The sequence below is a fragment of the Podarcis pityusensis genome (genome assembly GCF_964106645.2).
Source record: "Podarcis pityusensis genome assembly, chromosome: 2".
Taxonomy (NCBI): Eukaryota; Metazoa; Chordata; class Lepidosauria; order Squamata; family Lacertidae; genus Podarcis; species Podarcis pityusensis.
The window spans coordinates 100298978-100319632 of NC_138029.1; the positions used below are offsets into that span (position 1 = coordinate 100298978).

The window sequence follows — 20655 nt, forward strand, 5'->3', positions numbered from 1 at the left end:
CCTATGTTGTGTGTCCTGGGGCCAGATGATTTCCAGTGGAGTCAAAATCAGTCACAATATTTTTGTGCTAGACCTCAACAGGCTAAAGCTCAAAAGCAGTCAAGTTCATGGTCTATATACCTGCTATGGGCCAAGCCCATACTACTAAAGCAGACCAAGTATTAGCACAAAGCAAACCAGCATGATGAGAACCACAAGCACTAAAAAAGCAGAGACACAGCAGTGAACACCATCCCTAGTGCCAACCCTACTTAGAAGACAGTTGTTTGATCTGGTCTGTGAGCGGCTCAGGTGTGGGGAGCAAGAAGCCTGAGAGGAAGGAAAGCTTTAGAGGAAGAAGGTGCAGAACTGTGGGAAGAAGGAAAAAAGTACACAAACAGAGTCAGACTCCACTTGCTTGGGTCACTTCCTGTTTTTTCCTATGCTCCTCAACAGATACAATTTGGAGCTTTTCCCACTGGGCTTCTTAAAGAGAGAGTGGAAAACACCCCCTAGCTACGGCCCTGCCTGGTTGCAAAGAGTTAACCTTCCTCTCCATTGCTTGTTCATATTATATTTTAAGTCTATCACAGGTCTGTTATATTCCTGTCCAGCGACCTCGATAGCCACAGTGAAAGGCAAAATTATGGTTTGTAGTGCAGCGTCAAAACACAGGAACATTTCACCTGAATTGATAGTGCTATTGTTATTGTTAATCATAACTGTGTTAGGTAAGAAACTTACCTAAATCTGTGTGACTTAATTTTTTTAAAAAAGATCGCAGACACTGCTGTTGCAAACCAAAACTTGGTTTTGCATACAAAAGCAAAGGAAATGCAGTATTATAATAAAGGGGAAAAATTATTATGTTTAAACGTTTGTCTTTTAAAATTAAGGGTGCAATCCAACTTTTGCATACAGAATTTCCTGTTGAAATCCCTAGACTGTTCAAGTACTTGACTTGGGATTGAATTGTGTACTTAATGTGTGTTTGTCTGTGTGTTTTAAAAAAATGTTTTCAGCTTTCAAATACGAATAAATGTACATATCAATTATAAGGGAATTAGGAATGCCCATATAATTTTTTTTTAGTACAGGCAGCAGAAATGTATACCTGGAGTAGCAAAATTCCAAATATGCATTAAATAAAACAAATGTGTCTTTTTGATCTGCAAATATTCACTGTTTTACCTTTAATGTCAGTGGAACTTGAAGCAGATCTCTGAATGCTAAGCTGAATCCTCAGACACATCTTTCAATGGGCTAAAGAATGAGGTGCATTATTTTAATGCTTTATTTATGCCCCAGTTAGAATGGGCTTTCTGTACCTGCCACTGTAATTTATAGTAGCAGCTGAATAATAAAGCATAGCTATGAAGTTTTGGATGAAAATGCTCAAGGTCACCTGTCAGTTTCCAGCTTCCTAGGTGGAGCAGAGTGACCTACAGCCCAATGTCTGAGAATATGTTCCTTGCTTGAGACTGAAAACTCCAAAATTATGTTTGCTTGGTGGACAGTGCAATCCTGAAAATGTCTGCTCAAAAGTAAACCTGATTTAGTTCATACAATCATAGAATTGTAAAGTTGGAAGGGACCATAAGGTTCATCTGGTCCAGGTAAGTATGTGCAGGATTGCAGCTGGTAAGTATGTACAGGATTGCAGAAGCTAGTTGTTTTTCCCTTACAGAACATTGTTCGCAAAGACGTTCCTTTGTTAGGGCAGAAGTACATGTTACAAGAAACACGGCAGCCCTGTGACTGAGCTTTATTAAGCCTGCAGGAGAATCTTTGTGAATCTGGAAGAAGAATTCTTTTTTTACCATAGAGATTTGATACAGACTTAAGGAGAGCCTGCTGGATCAGGCCAGAGGCCCATCTAGTCCAGCATCCTGTTCTCACATGCAGGAGCCAAGCACAAGAGCACTCTACCTCTCTATGGTTTCCAGAAATTAGTATTCAGAAGGTTACTGACTACAACAATGGAGGCAATGTATAGCCATCAGTAGGCACTGATAGCCTTATCCTCCATGAATGTCTCCAATGCTCTTCTAGATCCATCAAGTTCATAGTCATCCTGTGGGAGCAAATTCTGTAGCTTATGCACAGCGTGAAGAAGTATTTTTGTATGTTTCTTGAGCCTTTCAACATTTAGCTTCGTTGGATGTCCACGAATTCTAGTGTTATGTGATACAGAGAAAAACTTTTCTCTATACACTTTCTCTACACCATTCATAATTTTTAAAACTTCTATCATGCCACCTTTTACCTTTTAACTACACTACAAAGTCCCAAACTTCCTCATAGGGGAATTGCCCCATTCCCTTGATCATTCTGCTCACTCTTTTCTGAACTTTTCCCAACACCACCATCTCCTTTTTGAGGTGAAATGACCCAGACGGGAGACGCTATTCCAAATGTGGTTGCACCATAGAGTTCTAAAAATTATGATATTATTATTTTTTTTCAATTGCTTTCCTAACGATCCCTAGTACAGGATCTGCTACATGCTGGATCGACATCTTCCTCATCAAACCATCCACTATGACCCCAAGGTCTTGTTCCTCATCAGTCCCTGCCAGTTCAGACCCCAGGAACTGGGATAGATCGGTATGAAAAGAAAAACCACTAGTTTTTCCACTACTAAAAACCACTAGTTCAGTAAATTTCACTTTCTGGCAGTTTGAAGGTAACTCTGGTCCCCTTTAATATGCCACCGCTTTAGCCAACAATGTCGCATGTTTGCAAATTGTTCTCTGAGACCATGAAGGCTAGGAACATAGCATTTAAAAGGGAGAAGAGACAAGCTGAAGAAAAACCCCTAGAGTGGGAACAGTGGTGAACAGACACTTTCCCTGAAAAAGTTGTTTGTTTGTTTTTAATGCTCAACTTGTGATTAGTCCCATGATTTCAATAGAATTGTTCATGTGATGAAAGTTAAATGAATCTGAGAACTTTCTGAAACTTTCAGAGGTTCAACATAAGACTTGATATTGTTTAACAATGTTAATTACACTAGTGAATGGCTTCGATATAAAGTGCCCCACGTGCGAATGGAAAGCACTGCTGCTTGCACCTGGGGAGGTTGCCGACTCCTCTCCAGTTCCCCACACAGCATCACAACCATTGTGTGGAGTCCCAACAGACTTCAAAATGGCTTTTCATCAGAGTGAAGATCCCAGGCAGCGTACAGAACACAATGCTTTTTTTTTTAAGCTCCAGTGCCCTTAAATTCCTCCCTGATCTTACAGGTGAGCCCAATGAAGATGTTAACATTGCAAACTCCAGCTTGCAAAGTGGGAGCCAGCCTTCCTCCTCCCCAAGCGGATACAAATTTCTCAGCTTTCATCAAATGTAGCCATGGCTTAGGATTATATATCCTCAACAAAGCTGGCAAGGGTTAACATTAGGTCCCCATATGATTTGCACATCACTTCAAATGCTGCTTTTGAAAATAGCTTCAGGCAAATAGATTTGTTCTGCCTTGTTCGCAAAACAAAGGAGGAGCAGATAACACGCCATGCAAACAGTGACGTCCAACGGCAGAGTGCCTCTGTAATGAGGATCATGAGGAAGAAATGAAGGCAAGCACATCTATGCTATCTGCAAATGAAAGCTATTATTATCAGACCGAACATCAGTTTCCCCTCCACCCAGCACAGCACTCAAAGACAAACCGGCATCAGCTGGCATAAATCAGCGCAAAATTGCATCACTCGCGTTATGGCACTTATTCACCATAGTTGTTTTTCTCCTGTATTATCTTACAGCGATACATACAAATTCTTTTTTTAAAAAAAAATGAGGAGCCTTGCTGAGAAAATATACCATAGCTGTGCATATTCATTTGTTTGCAGGTAGCTATATAATGCCACATTATATGATGTTGGGGAGGGGGACACATGGCCAAAAGCTGGAAGTCAGGCAGAAGCTGTTGAACATTTCATGTATATTTCAGGGAACCAAGGAGAGGCAAACAGCAATTCTCCATTTGCTCTGAATGAAGTATCGAATCAAATGTTTAATTTTCAAAAATAGTCATTAGATTCTTGGTTGTTTTGGGGCCTGTATTTGGTTATCATACCTAGATTAGTGCATTAGGCCTTGAAACCCCTGCACTGTGACTGGTTACTACTCAGTAGCTTCAATATACAATATGCTTGTATTTTCACGCTGTAAGTAGGGGCAGACTTCTGTAATATTTCATAATAAGGCACACTGTGCAATGCCAAAATTTGGTGCCCCCACATTGATCTTCTCAAATTTGGGCCACTCGGCTCAGCACCCTGTAGAGGGGAACTGCCCACACCGCCCGAGATACAGTGTTGCTATAAGAGAGGCAGTGTGGTGTAGTGGTTAAGAGCAGTAGTCTTGTAATCCGGTGAACCGGGTTCATGTCTCCGCTCCTCCACATGCAGCTGCTGGGTGACCTTGGGCTAGTCACACTTCTCTGAAGTCTCTCAGCCTCACTCACCTCACAGAGTGTTTGTTGTGGGGGATGAAGGGAAAGGAGAATGTTAGCCACTTTGAGACTCCTTCGGGTAGTGATAAAGCAGGATATCAAATCCAAATTCCTCCTTCTCTTCTTCTTCTAGCATTTGTGAAAGCTCTTTCTCTACAGTGAAGTGCTATGTTGAATTTTTGTTGTGAAGGTTGTCATTTCAGGCATCTCAACAATGGCCGTATGCCTACTTGCAGACATTGCTTCACTGCTTTGCTGTCACTGCTTCAGGAAATGTATCCTGAATGGGGACACCATTGCTCCACATTACATTACTTTCAATGGGCTGAGCATTCAGAAGTGCATCCCAAAGTAAAGGAGAATGGGCCGAGTTGTTTCAATAAAAGGGTATGGGAACATAGGACGCTCCTATTACCCATTCATCATCTGTTCATTTTTTCTCTTAGAGAAAAACAAATGAACAGAGTGTGGGGTAATGACAATCTTCCTGCTTCTTTCTTTCTTTGTGCGCTCTCTCCCCTGTCCCCCTCTTTTTCTTGTCCCCTAATCCTAATTGTCATGCAGAGGCAGGGCAATTTCTGTTGGGATCACAGCTACCACCCCATCAAAAACCTCCCCCACATGACAACTGGTCTTTGAAAAAGCTTCCTCGTGGTCATTTTGGGGGGAAGTCACTGATTAAATGTTGTGCAAAATGTTGGATTCTCCTTACTTTGTGACGCTGCTTCTTGCACTACAGAGTTTATGCTAATTTAGCATTGCAGCAGTGCAGACCTCTCTCTGTTTTTTCTGAACAGTCCAAGTCTCACGGATTATTTGCTTATTTGTTTGATTTCTATACCACCTTTCATCCAAGGATCACAGGGCTGTTTACAATATAAAAACTCAAAAATACGTAACAGTAACAAACAAAAACAATATCCTGCACATACTTAAGTTTAAAAGACCATGGATTATTTAATTATCCAACGGCCTGGCATAAGAAGAATGTTTTGGACTGGAGCCTAAAGAGATGTAAGGAAGGGCCCACGTGATCTTGATTCCATAGCACACTGGCATAAACACTGACAACTGGGAAACACTGGCTTACGAGTGCTTTACCAAAGGTGTCATGGACGAAGAAGAAGAAGAAGAAGAAGAGGAGGAGGAGGAGGAGGAGTTTGGATTTGATATCCCGCTTTATCACTACCCTAAGGAGTTTCAAAGTGGCTAACAATCTCCTTTCCCTTCCTCCCCCACAACAAACACTCTGTGAGGTGAGGGACTGAGAGACTTCAAAGAAGTGTGACTGGCCCAAGGTCACCCAGCAGCTGCATGTGGAGGAGCAGAGACGCGAACCCGGTTCCCCAGATTACAAGTCTACCGCTCTTAACCACTACACCACACTGGTGAAGACACTCGAACTCAGGATGCAAGGGAGAAAGGTGCTAAGACGCTTGGCAAATCCACACCGTGATAAACTCCCGCCCAGAAACCAATGTCCCCACTGTGGAAGGACATGAAGATCCAGAAATAGCCTCCATAGTCACTTACGGGCTCATTGTTAAAACCGTGTTTATGGAAGACAATCTTACTCGGTTACAAGTGATCACCAAAGAAGAATAAGAAGCAGCATGATGCTCTGGAAGAAGCGAGTTGTGACTCCAGCTACTCTATTCAACATCATCAATCAAATTCAGGAAACTTTTGCACACACCAAGAAGCCTCTACCAGTGCACTCACTGATTCCCTCTGCCTGCCCTGCCCTTTCCTGCTTAAAATGTGATCAGACCTAGACAACAGGGGCAGGATTGTGGGTGGGGGAAGGACTGACAAAGAGAGTCACACACATAGAAATGTTGGTGCCCCTGGCCCAGCTGCTCTTTGCACTCTTGCTACTGCAGCATATCTGCACAGGGAAGCCTATTTTCAAGTGCAGATTCTGGTCACGGGTTCAGGGTCAATGTATCCAGGGTAAGAGGAAACACAAATAATTCATCCCCACTTTATATGTTCTACGCACGCAATAACCCTCTGTGGATATAACTGCATCATCCTGGATTTCTGGCTTCAGCACAGATTGCTGCATAGAATTGGAACAATCTCTTTAATCAAACATTAACTCCACGGTGCCCTGTTGCATTACCAAGGTCTCTTAAATCTATATTAAAAAAAATAATGCTTAAACCAGCTGTTTTTAGGTTCCCTGGGCTTCATATCATATTGTCCTTAAACAGAACTATAACAATTTCTGTTTATCTTGCAGTTTATTGTTGGATACTAGATAGCACCTTTAAGAGGCCCGAAAGGGTGGCAGAAATAATGAATGTTGCAATAAAAATGTTAAAAGGGGAAAAGTCAGAAGAAAGTGAACTGAATTTGTTGCAACCCTGAAGAAAACACACTTTGAACAAGATGAAATGAGCTTTGTAGACACAGTCTTGCAATGACATACCAGCACACGCAACGCTACAGAAAAACATAACACAGGGATTTGGAGAAAACTCATTCTTGCTGGTGCAAGCAATTAAATACAATCATAAACACACCCTGCGCTCCAAGGTAATATCATTTTGTGGTAAGAGCCACATGGCAAATGAACAATCCCATTTTCTTTAGGTTTTCCAAAAGCCTAAAGAAGAAAAGTAAAATCTGAAATCTGTATTTTTCTAAACATGCTGAAAAACACCTTGCGCAACAGAGAAAATGGCTGCAGGTATCGTGATTCTTGAAATAAATTGAGAGCTTTAGTAGCTGAAAATAATACTTTTGCAAAGAATACCTAACCATTTCAATATTTTCAAAGGTAGGCAAGATGACACTGTAGTTAATTCGTGTGAGATTTTAGTGGTACAAAATGTTTTTTACAAAGCCTTCTCACTGTGTTTCTATGAAGTGGCATAGTATCAGTCCCATTTTTCCGATGAAGAACAGAGGCTGAAATGTAACTTGGGTACACTGTCCTATGAGACCACACCCTGGCCCTTGACACGTATCAATGACATCAACTAATTATTTACATTGCAAACTGAGAATTTTGCAGTTTTGCACAACAGCAAAATCTATGCCCAAAATACAGTGATTCTTTTGAGAGCACTATTGAAAAGGAACTCAGTTAGGTACCAGTCCCGGACATCCTTGCTTATTGCTCAGAACAAAGAATGGGGATTCAGCCTGGGCTGGATGGGGTAACACTCCCCCTGTATACACAGGTGTGCAGTTTGGGCATGCTCCTGAACTCAGCCCTGAGCATGGATGGATGACCAGGTCTCTGCAATGGCCAGGAGTGCATTTGCACAGTTAAAGTGTGCTAGCTGCATTCTTGGAGATATCAGATTTGGCCACAGTGACACGTGCATTCGTTCTATCGCCCTTTTGATTAATGTAACGGGCTCTACACTTTGAAAAGCGTTCAGAAACTTCAGCTGGCTCAAAGAGCAGCAGCCAGATTGCTGGGCAGGACTGGTTATAGGGAGCACATGACTCCCTCATTAGAACAGGCTACTGGTCTGTTTCCAGGCACAATTCAAAGTGCCTGGAACTTTGACCTATAAAGCCCTACACAGCTAAGGTCCATGCTATCTAAAAAACTGTACTCTCTTATTTGAACCTGCCTGGGTTTTGAGGTCTTCAGGGGACGCCCTTCTCTTGGTCCCACCACCCTCACAGTCAAGCTTGGTGGGGGTGTCAGAAAGGGCCTTTGGACTTTGCAACACCCTCCCTAGAGAAGCCAGACTGGCTCCCTCCTTGTTCTCCATCCACCAGCAAGTGAAGACTGTCTTGTTCCAGCAGGTAGATTGGCTGCTTTTAGTTAAAGGGGTGATGCCATGCTGTTTTTATTGTAATTATTTGTATGTTTTAAACAGATTTTATATACGTAGATAGTTTCAATTCTATCAATGTTTATTTGTTTTAAAATTATTGATTTGTCTGTGTTTTTAGTTGTGTTCTTTTTTATCTGTTAGCCACCATGAGTTCCCGTCAGGGAAAAAGGCGAGGTATAAATAAACATATATATAATGATAATAATTGCTCTTCTGATTTTTTAAAACTTTTTTAACAGATAATTTTAACTTCACTGAATTTCTGCGTTATTTCATATTGTGAATCACTTTGTTATTGCTGCAATGAAAATTGGTTCGTATTTAAAAATAAAATGAAATAATTAATACAAAGCACATTTGACCTCAGTAGTGCCTTGCAAACAATTCCTCCTCTTGCATTTATATGAAACTGCGCTTCAGTACCTATTGTGTTATATTGCTCAACAACTTAATTTCCCCGTTTTTTATTACTGCATGGCCTTCAGTAAAGTTCAAAAACTTATCACCCCTACCAACACAGAATCCCATCTGATTATTTAAGGACAGCTCTGAATAATTTGACTATGATTATGTGGTTGTTTTCTATGTTTCTCAAAATATGTCCCAATGTGAAGAGTAACACAGATTAATCATGAGTACTAGTAAATTCACACACCAATTACGAGCATTCCCCCCCCCCCGAAGTAATTCCAACAGCCCCTTGTTCTCAAGTTAATGTGGAGTTGATCAACCTTCCATTCCCAAGTCAAATCAAAGCATTTTGTTCTGGTTTTACTCACCTCCACCGTAGGTAGCAGCCAACATAATTGAAGACACCCATGCAATCTCACTGTATGATGTGCCAAAGAAATCTTGGATTTCTTTGAAGAAGATTGCTATGCCTTTGGGGAAAGCATATGAAAATCCAATGGATATGAATGCTCCAAAGACCACTGCCCATCCCCATCCTCCATCTGGAGGGGTATAGGCTTGGCTTGTGTCTGCTGGAAGTGGCATGTCAAGGTTAAGTTAATTCCCTGTAATTCCCTTTTTTCTGGAAGCCCTGAAAAACAAAGTGCACACTCACAGTCTTTTATCAGATTCCCACATATAGTTAACTCAACTCTCACACACATTATTACCCAATCTCCCTTTCTCATTCATCTTGGTATTATTATTATTATTATTAAATAAATAAATCAAGAGGCACAACAGGTATTTCTGGAAATCTTATCTTAGGAAACGTTTACCTGCCTATGCTTGTCAGGCTTCTTTCACTGGAGTTTGTTGACAAACATGGATGGGGTGGGATCTCACTGTTACCTCTTTCCACGATACAGCCAACACCCACATAATCAAACTGATGATTATGATTTCTAAGAAAATGAATTATTTATATGTGGGTTGATGTGTTACAATCTTGGTAATGTTATTGCTTTTTTAATGTTATTTACTCCCAAAGGAGCCCAGGGTGGCAAACACAAATAATAGGTTTTTTTAAAAAAAAATCTGCAATAGTTACAAACTATGAAAGAAGCTTCTACAGTCATACCTCAGATCTCAAACGCCTTGACTCCCGAACAAATCAGCTCCTGAACGATCAAATCCCAGAAGTGTTCTGGTTTTTGAACGATTTTCAGACGCCAAACGCCCGGCGTGGCTTCCGATTGGCTGCAGGGCTGTGCTTTGGTTTTCAAATGGTTTCAGGAGTCGAACAGACTCCCAGAGCACATTCTGTTAGAGAACCAAGGTACGGCTGTATTTTAAAAGCTTGTTGGAAGAAGGTCTTCACTACATGCTGAAAAAACAACTTAGATGGCGCCTGTCTAATATTTAATGGGAGGGAATCCCAAAGAGTAGATGCCACAATGCTAAAGGCCTAATTTATATATAGTGCAAAACAGAACTCCCGCTCTTGTTCTTATTATGTATTTGGTGTTCTATTTTGTACTTTTATGCTGTGATCCAGTCTGAGCCATAAATGGGCTGAGTATCTTTAAGGACGGCCTACCCTACTTTGAGGCTGTCCAAGCATTAAGGACCTCATTGGGTTCTGGGTGCTTCCAACTGGGTAGCTAATGGAGAGAGGCACCTTTTCTATGATGGCACCTCATCTGTGGAAATCCATCTTTGTAAAATCTACTTGGACTCTATTCAGGCACCAGGTTTTTGTTTTTTTAAAAAAAAAATGTTATATACCTAGGGCTTTAATTGTGTTTTTTAAAATGAAGTTTCCTCTTCTTTTTAATCTGCTGGTGACTATTGTATTGGATGATTTAGTACTGGTTTTTGTATACTGTTACTGATTTTAAAAGAAACAGTAGCAAGCCACCTCAAAAGCTACTGTTGGTAGGCAAGATATAAATATTTAAAGCAAATTTCAAGCTCTACTTTGAACTTAAGCTAATGGCAAAATCGGGGTTGATTTGAGTGCCTTCGGATTTCTTTTCTTTCTTTTTTTTTTTTTACCCATAAAGCCCATAGAAGTTAATTCTAGATTCCTGCAGGCAACGTACTAGCTGGCTGGCCTTTTCTATATGAGCATCAAGGTTGTTGTTTTTTATTTTAAAAAAAATCCCTTTACAGTAATTAACTTCAGAGGCGGTTATTACTTAAGACCAGAAGCCATGTTAAAACCAGTTCTTTGTCTCTAGGAACTCTTCTTGAACAAAGGTAGCCGACTAAAGCTGTAAACTGAGGCAAGAATCTGATACAATCTATTCAGCTTTTCCCAAGCGTTGCTTCCACTGTTTTTTGTTTTTTCACACACTCATGGCATATGTCACCAGAGGAAGGCTTCATATGATTTTATTCTACTAAATACAGTAAGCCAAGCCGGGGGGGGGGGGGAGAGTGTTCTGTAATAAATGCAATCTGCATTATGTGCTCTGACGTGACAGCAATATGCATGTTATTTCTGGCCCTGTGTCCTGAGCTGCCATTGTTTGGGAAGGAGACCAATACACAACCGCATACGCAAACTTCTCCGCAAGGAATGCAGATGCATACAGCAAATACATTGCACAGCACACTTACGTAGGACATGGTCCCTTCACATGTGAATTAATATGTACAAAATGCATGTGTGCGATTTCTCTGTATTTTAGACTTGTGTGAGGCAGTGTGCAGATTGCACAGTTAAAGCACACACACATTACCGTGCTGCATCTCACAGAATAGGCAAACTGCGCATCAGACTGTGGTGGCATACCTCAGAAAAACTGCCCCAAATAGGAGGGAGAGAGGATATACACAATTCAGGCAGGGGAAGCCAGTGGCCTCCTTTAACATGTGACTGCCCTTAACATGATGTGAGCATACTGTCAATTTAACCTCAAAGTTATTTATATCTTGCAGGAATGCTGGGCAGTAAATGAGTCACACACCTGGCCATCAAAGGGGCAACTGAATTTCCAAATTCACGCTGCAAGAGGGGGGCTGGAGGGCCTTGTAAGCGTCCGCGCAGGATTCCTGCTTCTACACGCACCGGGCCAGCAACAGCTGCTACGTATAAATGCAAAAATAATAATTCCTCAAGCTTCCCCGATATCCGAGGAGGATAAATAGCGCGCGCGACGCCCTCCCCACCAGGCACACGAAAGCAGACACGCTGGCATACGGCGCGCACGCAGCACCGTCCACGCTGCACGCGAGCGCACTCCTCGAAGTTGTCCTCTTTGCTACCCAAACTCCCGAAGAAGTTTGGCGCGCTTTCTCCGTCCGGGGCTCAGCGCCTTCGCCTGCGGCGGCGCTGCTCTTCTTACCTTATGCTCCCTCCGAGTCGCCCGGTGTCAGCGCCCGAGTGCACGCGGCGCCTCGGAGCAGCCTCGCGGGAGTGAAGCGAGGAGGAGCCAGGGCGGGAAGCCACGGGGAGGCGTAGTGCTCGTGTGTCGGGGGAAGCGGGTCTTCCCCCTCCGCCGGGCCAGTGACGCGCGCGGAAAGGCGCCTCGGAGCGAAAGCCTGGCTTCGGGGTCCCGCGCAGCCTCGGCCCCTTTTCCTCGCTCGCTCGGGCGGGATTCCTGTCAGAGCATAAACCTGAGCGGGGATCCCGCACCCCGAACCTGTCTGTGGAAGTGGCTCGCCCTGGCTTCCAGCGCTGCCCTTTCGCCTCGAGAGGAAAAGTACAGAAAGGGAGGTGCTTCGTGGTAGCTTCATTCGCAGCTTTCAAACCGTGGCAGCTTCTCCCGCGCAGGCATTCCCTAGAAATGATCCCTGATAGTTAACCCGCGCTATTTTGTGAGGCTTTGGCAGGTTCTAACTAAAGGGGCAGGAACCCTGTCCTCCCTTGAATCTGGCCTCCCTATTGGGGGAGGGGCTATTGGGTTGTTTTTATTTTTATTATGCATTTTGTGGATTTTATCTTGATTTCATTCTGTGAACCGCCCTGAGCATAGCTGTCAACATTTCCCTTTTTCTAAGGGGAATTCCCTTATTCTGAATAGGATTCCTCGCAAGAAAAGGGAAAAGTTGACAGCTATGGCCCTGAGACCCCCGGGTATAGGCGGTGGTATATAAATTCAATTAATGATGATGATGTAAACTTAGTGAAATGCCACCTGCTCTACCTGTCATCGCCACATTTCTATCTAATTTTATTTATTCCATTTATATGCCGCCTGTTCTTCCAGGGAGCTCAAGGTGGTTCTCCTCCCCATTTCATCCTAATAACAACCCTGTGAAGTAGGTTGGGTCTGAGAAATGGTGACTGGCCCAAGCTCACCCAGCCAGCTTCATGGCTGAGTTGGGGATTTGAACCTTGGTCTCCCAGGTCACAGGCCAACACCCCAGCCATTACGCTACACTGGCTCTCTGTCCCAAAGGAGCATCCTTGTGGCATGCAGAAGGTCCCAGGTTCAATCCCTGGCTACCTGTGGCTGAGAAAGTCTCCTGCTTGAGACCCTGGAGAGCTGCTGCCAGTCAGTCTAAACCTGGGGTAGTCAATGTGGTGTGTCGTCCCCCTGCCCAGATGTGATTGGGCTATAACTCCCATCACCTCTGACCATTTGACCTGCTGGTTAGAAATGATGGGAGTTGGCATCCAGCAATCTCTGGAGGGCACCATGTTGGCTACCCCTGCTCAATGCCGTAACTCAGTGTGAGACAGTTCCCCATGAATTCTCTCTCTCTCTCTCTCTCTCTCTCTCTCTCTCAGGCTACAACCTCCACCCCATGTGGAATGATAATACTGACTTACCTTACAGGGGTGTTTATTTATTAAATTTCTGTCTCACCCTTGCTCCCAGACCATCTTCAAGGGCAGCCCCACATGGAGCATATTGCAGTAGTCCAGGTGGGAGGTCGCTAGGGCTTGTGCTGCAGAGGTCAGGCTACCCAGGTCAAGGGAACTGCCATAGCCTGTGAACCCATCTAAGCCAAGCACAAGTACTGCTTGCCACAGAGGCCACTTGGGACTCCATGGAAATCCAGAAGTACCTGTTCCTTCAGAGGGCTGTAAGGCGTCCAAGAACAAGTTGTCAGGCTAGTATTTCTTCACAAGAATTTTGTAAAGGTTATAGCTAGATCATGCAAAGTGCTTTGAACACTTGAAGACATCATAAAAACTTTAAAGTATAGTATTATTATTTATAGGAATGGTTTTCAGAATTAATAACAATGGTTAATATTTAAATAGCACATTTCAAGAGTGCAAAGTGTGTTTTTTTAACATGCATTAACTGAGTAATTTCAACAATGACTGCCCAATCAGATTGCTTTTGATTGCAGGGGTGGAGTAGGGCTGCTTTTTACCCTCCGTTACCTGTTTTAGTCTCTGCTGAGTAACTCGCTAAAATGCATGTTGCGGTGTTATTGTTCCTGCTCTATTATGGTTTGATGCTTTATTGTAATACCGTATATGCTTTCAACTGATTTTTTAATCAGATATTGCATGCCTCGTTTTTATTTAAAGTATTTCATTGTTATTATTTTTAAAAAAACCACAGCTGACAAATTTATTAAATTAAAACAGGTCACTATAGTTGTCCCCAAATTGCAGGTGGGGTGGGGGAAGGGACTAAGGCCAAGAGAGAGGGGCTTGCCTATGCCTAAGATATTAAAGAATAACTCTTAAAAAATGTCAAAATCTGTAAAATTCACATCAGAGCAGAGTAAAATGGCAATTTTGCTTCCTTGCCTTTTTGTGGCATTCCTGAAGATTGTGTATATTCACCCCTGAACTCCACTGCCCATATTGATATTGTCCCAGTAAGGTGATTGCTACAGGAAATTCATTATTGTGCACCACGTCATGTAATTAAGTTGGTATGTCCTCATTTTCTTGGTGGTGGTGAGATCATTGTTTTAAGTTATAATGAAGCGATTTCATGGAGCCAGAGATGATGGGGTCCAAAAGGTCTGATCAAAGTGCTGATCACCATGAAGTTGTTACAGTGTCACATTTCTAACCAGTGCTTTTCTTCTAGACATCCTTCTATATTCAAGTTACAAGAAGAAATATTCTGCCTAAACATCAGGAAGAACTTTCTGATGGTAAGAGTTGTTCAACTGTGGAACGGACTCCCTTGGAAGGTGGTGGACTCTCCTTCCTTGGAGGTTTTTAGACAGAGGTTGCATGGCCAGATTCCTGTATTGCAAGAAGTTGGAACAGATGACCCTCTGGGTTCCATCCAATTCTACAATTCTAGGATTGTCTTCCTCACCGATAAGCAGTGACTGTCAAAGCAAGCACTCATGCTACCCGAAATCAGCCTTCGTCAACCTGGTCCATCCCCATTCTTAATGTTTCAACTCTCATCAAGCCAAGCGCTGTCTGTGCTAACTGTAGTTTCTGAACCATATTCAAAGATGGCCTCATATAAAATGCATTGCGTTCTAACCTGGAGGTTATCAGAGCACAGACAGTGGAAGCCAGGCTATCCCTGTCCATATAAGATCAGACATGGGCTACCAGCTGAAGCTGGTAGAAGACACGATATTGGATTCAAAAGTACCCTCAGGAAGAAGAAGAAGAGGAGTTTGGATTTGATATCCTGCTTTATCACTACCCTAAGGAGTCTCAAAGCGGCTAACATTCTCCTTTCCCTTCCTCCCCCTCAGCAAACACTCTGTGAGGTGAGTGAGGCTGAGAGACTTCAAAGAAATGTGACTAGCCCAAGGTTACCCAGCAGCTGCATGTGGAGGAGCGGGGAAGCGAACCCGGTTCACCAGATTACGAGTCTACCGCTCTTCACCACTACACCACACAGCTGTTCCTTCAAGCAGATTATAACCCTTCTCAGAACAAGTACATTCCACTCATGCGAACAGGGGAACCACTTGGAAACAGTGTCTCAATCTTATCCAACTGGACCATTAGTTCCCGTCCATCACTGATACAATAGAGAAAATAAATAACGTGCTGAGACTGATATAATAATTCACACTTTAAGAACAAGCTTAGTTTAAGCCCAGGTCCCTGTTTTTGGAGGCTGCACCCCACTAACTGTTGCTTATTTAGTGTCACTATATTGTTACACTTGACATGTAACTCTTAGGGTTTGTTTCTAATTCTAGTAACTTGATTGCTCATTACTGGTATATTATTATTATTATTATTATTATTATTATTATTATTATTTATTACATTTTATACTGCTCTTTATCCAAGGATCACAGGGCAGTTTACAAAAAGACATAACATAGTAAGAAACAAAACAATAACTGCCGCCCGCTACACACACAGAATAGGGCCCATCTCTCTATTTCTAAAATCAGCTGCAAAGGGGCTACAATTTGTATCTGAATCACATGCACCTCAGGCTGGGTGCCAGCATTTTTAGCCTAATGGTAGAACAGCAGTGTGGGTTTGAACTGAGCATTCCCTTTCTCTTGGTGCTGCTGCACCAATCCACATCCGAGCCCTCCATGGCTACACTGAAATAACCAGCACATCTATTTTGACCCAAGGCTCTCTTTTTATTAGGGATCTTCTTGTCTGAAATTGTCATTTCCATCATTTTTGGGCCAAAGTCCACAGCTTGACTTTGTGTTTCATTTTTTTCCCTCTCCTGCAATCATTGCCAACACAAAATTAATAAATAAATGTAATAAATAATCATTTGTTGATGGAATTTAAGTAAGAATTTGAAATAGTAGTCAGATCAGCCAACCTTTATGGGCCAGTGGCAGTGGTAAAATAACCAATGTCCTCTGTTAGGCCATCATACGGGGACATAGCTCTGCCAAAGCATCTCACCCAACATCAGCAGATAATTGGGGGTGTATGGTTGTGGCGTTTGCCCTCCTAGGAACCCTACTGGGTTCATAAGGAAAGGGTTAACTAATTGTAAAATGACTAACCAATGGGAACCCAAGGGGAGGTGTTAGAGTTAGGGGGGTTGAGAAGTTAGTCTGGAGTTAGAGAAGAGAGAGAGGATAAGTCTGTGGGTTGGGCTAGTCTGATGTGAGAGAATCTGTTAAGAGGAGTCAGTCAAACAGTTAAAATAATCAGTCAGAAGGTATAGGCCGGTAAAGAAACTAAAGTTAAGAAACTGACAAGAATATTATCTGAGAAACCATAAACTTGTTAATGCTTATAAAATAAACTTCTTTATTTGGTTCAATTTTAACAACTGACCGGACTCATTGTTTTACCCGAGAGTAATGGGTTGGTGGCAGCAGGGAAGCAAGCACAGTGGTGGCACAGGGATCAATAGACCGTTAAACGTCCGGGGACCCTGTGTGATCACCACAATGGTGAAGAAGGATCTGTTTGACAAGGTTTCGTTGCTGTTTTTATTTTTCATTAACAAAAGTAAGGAGAAGCACCACCCTCCAACAACACCATCTATGTGAAGGGCCTATACAGTGGTACCTCCGGTTGCGGACAGGATCCATGCCGGAGCTCCAGTCGGATCCCAAGGTTTTTGTAACTGGAGGTACCTGTTCTGCGCATGTGTACGGTATGGTAGAGCGCTTCTGCACATGCGCACAGTGCAGTAGCGTGTTTCTGCGCATGTACGCACAGTGAAACCCAGAAAAATACTTCCGGGTTTGCCGTGTGCATATCTTGAAGGATACATATCCAGAGGTGCATGCAACTAGAGGTACCACTGTATTGATGTGGGATAATAGAATGAGATCAAAAGAGTGGAATTAAATGCCGCACTAATACAAATGTTTCATCTGCTCAGACGTATGAGCTTGCCTGACAAATGGATCCCCGCTCTCCCCATATACTCTTCTGGGGGTTCTCCTGAGCCGAAATTTTGGGGGATGCAGGGGGAGAAGAGAGAGAAAGTCCCATTGCACAAGCAGAAGCCCTTGCAATAAAACCCCATGAATCCTACCCAAAGCAATTTAAAGTCTGTCTTATTGATAAGTTGCACAGAAATAAAAAATCTTTACAAAATGATCTATAAAGACTGAAAAATAAAGTTAATACAATCATTAAAAAAAAACCCAACTCAGCTCCTCAACAGAATGTTTCCAGTCCATAAAATGGTGGCAGTTCACCATTTTTAACAACAGTTGAGACCATAGGAGCCAACTCTTAGGGGCCAAGGTTCCTTCGGTCCCCCCAGTAAAATATTTGAGGGAGCTGCCCCCCCCCCAGGTTAATGGGCATTGCCATGCAAATGGTGTGCATGTGCCACGTCTTGTGATTTATTATGCAAGGTGGGGTTTATCTGCCCCCCCCCTATATTTTATTCAGGTTGGCATCATTGGTTGAAACTTCAGTGAGAGATTGCATGAAATATAAAATTCTGCAAAGAGAATGTTTTATTTCCATGAAAGCCTGTCCAATTTGCTGGATTCTATTTAGCTGGATGATATGTACAGCTTGGCTTAATATGCTCAAGAACCTTCTAGAAGAACTAAGGTTTTGAGGTATGGAGGATTCTTCTTTTCCGCTTTATGGGGCGAAAGAAACATTTTCAATTCACTTACCTCCTCCATAGGTTGTGGCACACATAATTGAAGACACCCATGCAATCTGGCCATAGGAGATATTATAAACAGCCTGGAGTTCTTTGTAGTAGATTGTGAAAGCCTTAGGGAAGGAGTACGCAAATCCAACAGATATAGATGCTCCAAAGACAACTACCCATCCCCATCCCCCATCAGGAGGGGTGTAGACCAAGTTTGTGTTAAGTGGGGGAGACATGGCTGAATTTCACAATCAGATGCAACAAGGATGACCTAAACAGGAATAAATAAAAATAAACTGAAAACTCACATAGGTGCAGCACTCTCAGGGTGCTTACTTTTATACAGTATATGTTATATAAAATTGATATTTTGCATACAGTAGGAAGATCTTCAGTGAGCACCGAAAAGTCATTAAAGATAATGCCTGTCTGATATTTAATGGGGAGGGAATTCCACCCAGCTAAAGACTGACACTCTAATTAGAGGCAAAATATAGACCATAGAATCATAGAATTGTGGGAATCTCAACTAGAGCACCCATGACAGATGGCCATATATATATATATATATATATATATATATATATATATAGGACAGCACAGAAATGAAATTTCAACAACAAAAGTACATTTTGACTCCAATGTGTGTCTTTTGCACAAAGACATCTCTCAGAGAGCTGCAACCACTTGGAAGACCAGAATGCATTAAAACAGCATTCATATATTTAGTGTATATATTTTTGTGTGTGCATTTAGTTACATTTAGATTCCTGCATTGCAAGGGATTGGACTAGACAACCCTCGAAGGTACCTTCCAACTCTACAGTTCTATGATTCCACAAGTTCTTGTTTTCCATAGGGTAACTGGGTACTGTCATTGACGGGACTGTAATTAGGAGCATTTGTGAAAAAAGCAAAACAACATGCTGCCCTTTCATGACACTCCAAGCTAGCTGCTTTAGGTGGCCACCTGACTCTGGCCAATGAAAAGGCCAGTACTGTCGGACACTGGTAATCTCTGCAATTCATAGTTGCTGTGCATGAACTAACAGAACAGCAGTGTTCAACTTCCTCTGACCTAGAACCCAATTTAAACCCAAAGCTGCAACATCAAACCCTCTGTTTGTTGTTAAATATACCAGATATATATATATATATATATATATATATATATATATATATATTACCAGATATTACCAGATATAGATATAGGGTTGTATCCAATGTTAGTCCTGCTCATAGTAGACCTGTTGAAATTTATGAACCTGAGATAGCTATGCCCATTAACTTCAATGGGCCTAGTCTAGGGAGAACTAAAATGGGCTACAACCCATAGATACAAAGGAGGGAATTTTGGCAGCTACGATTTGTCATGCAGGGGTGAACCGGATGAAATTTCTTTTTCTGCACTGTGATTCAGAGTAAACAACTCTGCCCTCCTCTCATCCAGCCCTCCTCCTTTTTCTCTCTCTGGGTTTTTCACCTTCCCGTTTTTGTCTCATTAATTAACCACTACTAGGGTAGTCTAACCTATGGGCCCTAACCAGTAAGAATGCAATTGTTATTAGTGAGGGTGGTGGTCCTAGCATTCACATTCATATCTCAAATTTCCTTCATTGAGGTTGGTGGCACAAGCAGGTGAGGGTTTATCCCACTTTACCCTCAAATCAACATTGTCAGGTTAGGATTAGAGAGAACAACTGGCTGAAGATCACCCAATGATCTCCGTGGCTGAGTGATCTCTCAAGACAAAGAACAGTAATCTACTGCCATACCACACTGGCTTCCTGTACCAATGCCCTAAAACACATGGGGGGGGGGGTGAGGGAGAGAGAGAGAGACTTATTGACTCAGACAAACTCACTACAGAACTTTAAGAATTCTAAACTACTTCTGTGCTACATATTAAAAAGAAATAGTACCTACCTTCTTGCAGCAGCGGCACGCCCCCCCCCCACCCTTTTTCAGGCTAGAAAAGAGGGGCTCCTTGGGATTTAATGGCTTGAAGGTTATGGAGCTCAGAGCCCAAGTGATAAGCATATGGAATTGCATCTCGTTGTTCTTACAGGAACTTCACCAACTCTCTTACCTTCAAATCCTGTTCCAAACAGTTGTCCTGGTGATGGCTGTTTCTTTGTCCTTAAGAGAGATTAAACTTGACCCCCTTTTTAGGACTAATGCTTCGTCATCATACTATTTTCTGAAAGGCTGGTTAAAAACTGAACAAATCTCTGGTTCCCATATGATCCCTGCTTACAAGCATAAGCCCATTGCATAAGCAGCAGGTGACTTGTTCTTCAATGTCTTGATCGCAGAAGTGTGGGCTATTAAAATTTTACGGCGAAGGAAAGTGGAGGATTCCAGAAACAACCAGCTCAAAGCCCCCGAAACGTTTATGAGAAGCTAATTCAAGAGTTCCTCTAAGGTTTGGAAGCAGTCTGTGTATCCTTGTACCAGGTCCTCATATTTGATCCAGAAGCAGCAGGGGCTATTGCATCACTAGCATTCTTACAATTTTCTTGAAACGTTAAAGGCAAGAACACGGGCCAATAAAAAATTACCTTCT

At 42.4% G+C, this 20655-nt stretch overlaps 1 protein-coding gene across 2 annotated transcripts in view; it reads right to left on the bottom strand.

Annotated features, from left to right (window-relative positions):
* Positions 1–12098, bottom strand: part of LOC308471599 (monocarboxylate transporter 2-like) — a 34141-nt gene extending 22043 nt beyond the window's left edge. Inside the window, exons 1-2 of one of the 2 annotated variants that reach the window (XM_080995812.1) lie at positions 11985–12098; positions 9021–9283 (exon numbers count right to left, since the gene is read on the bottom strand). In XM_080995812.1, the coding sequence (XP_080851938.1) occupies positions 9021–9237 (217 nt within the window). In that variant the 5' untranslated portion in view covers positions 9238–9283; positions 11985–12098. Of the gene's footprint in view, positions 1–9020; positions 9284–9772; positions 9913–11984 lie in introns of those variants that run through there. The other variant, XM_080995813.1, reaches the window with a different exon arrangement.
* Between the last annotated feature and the right edge of the window lie 8557 nt (positions 12099–20655).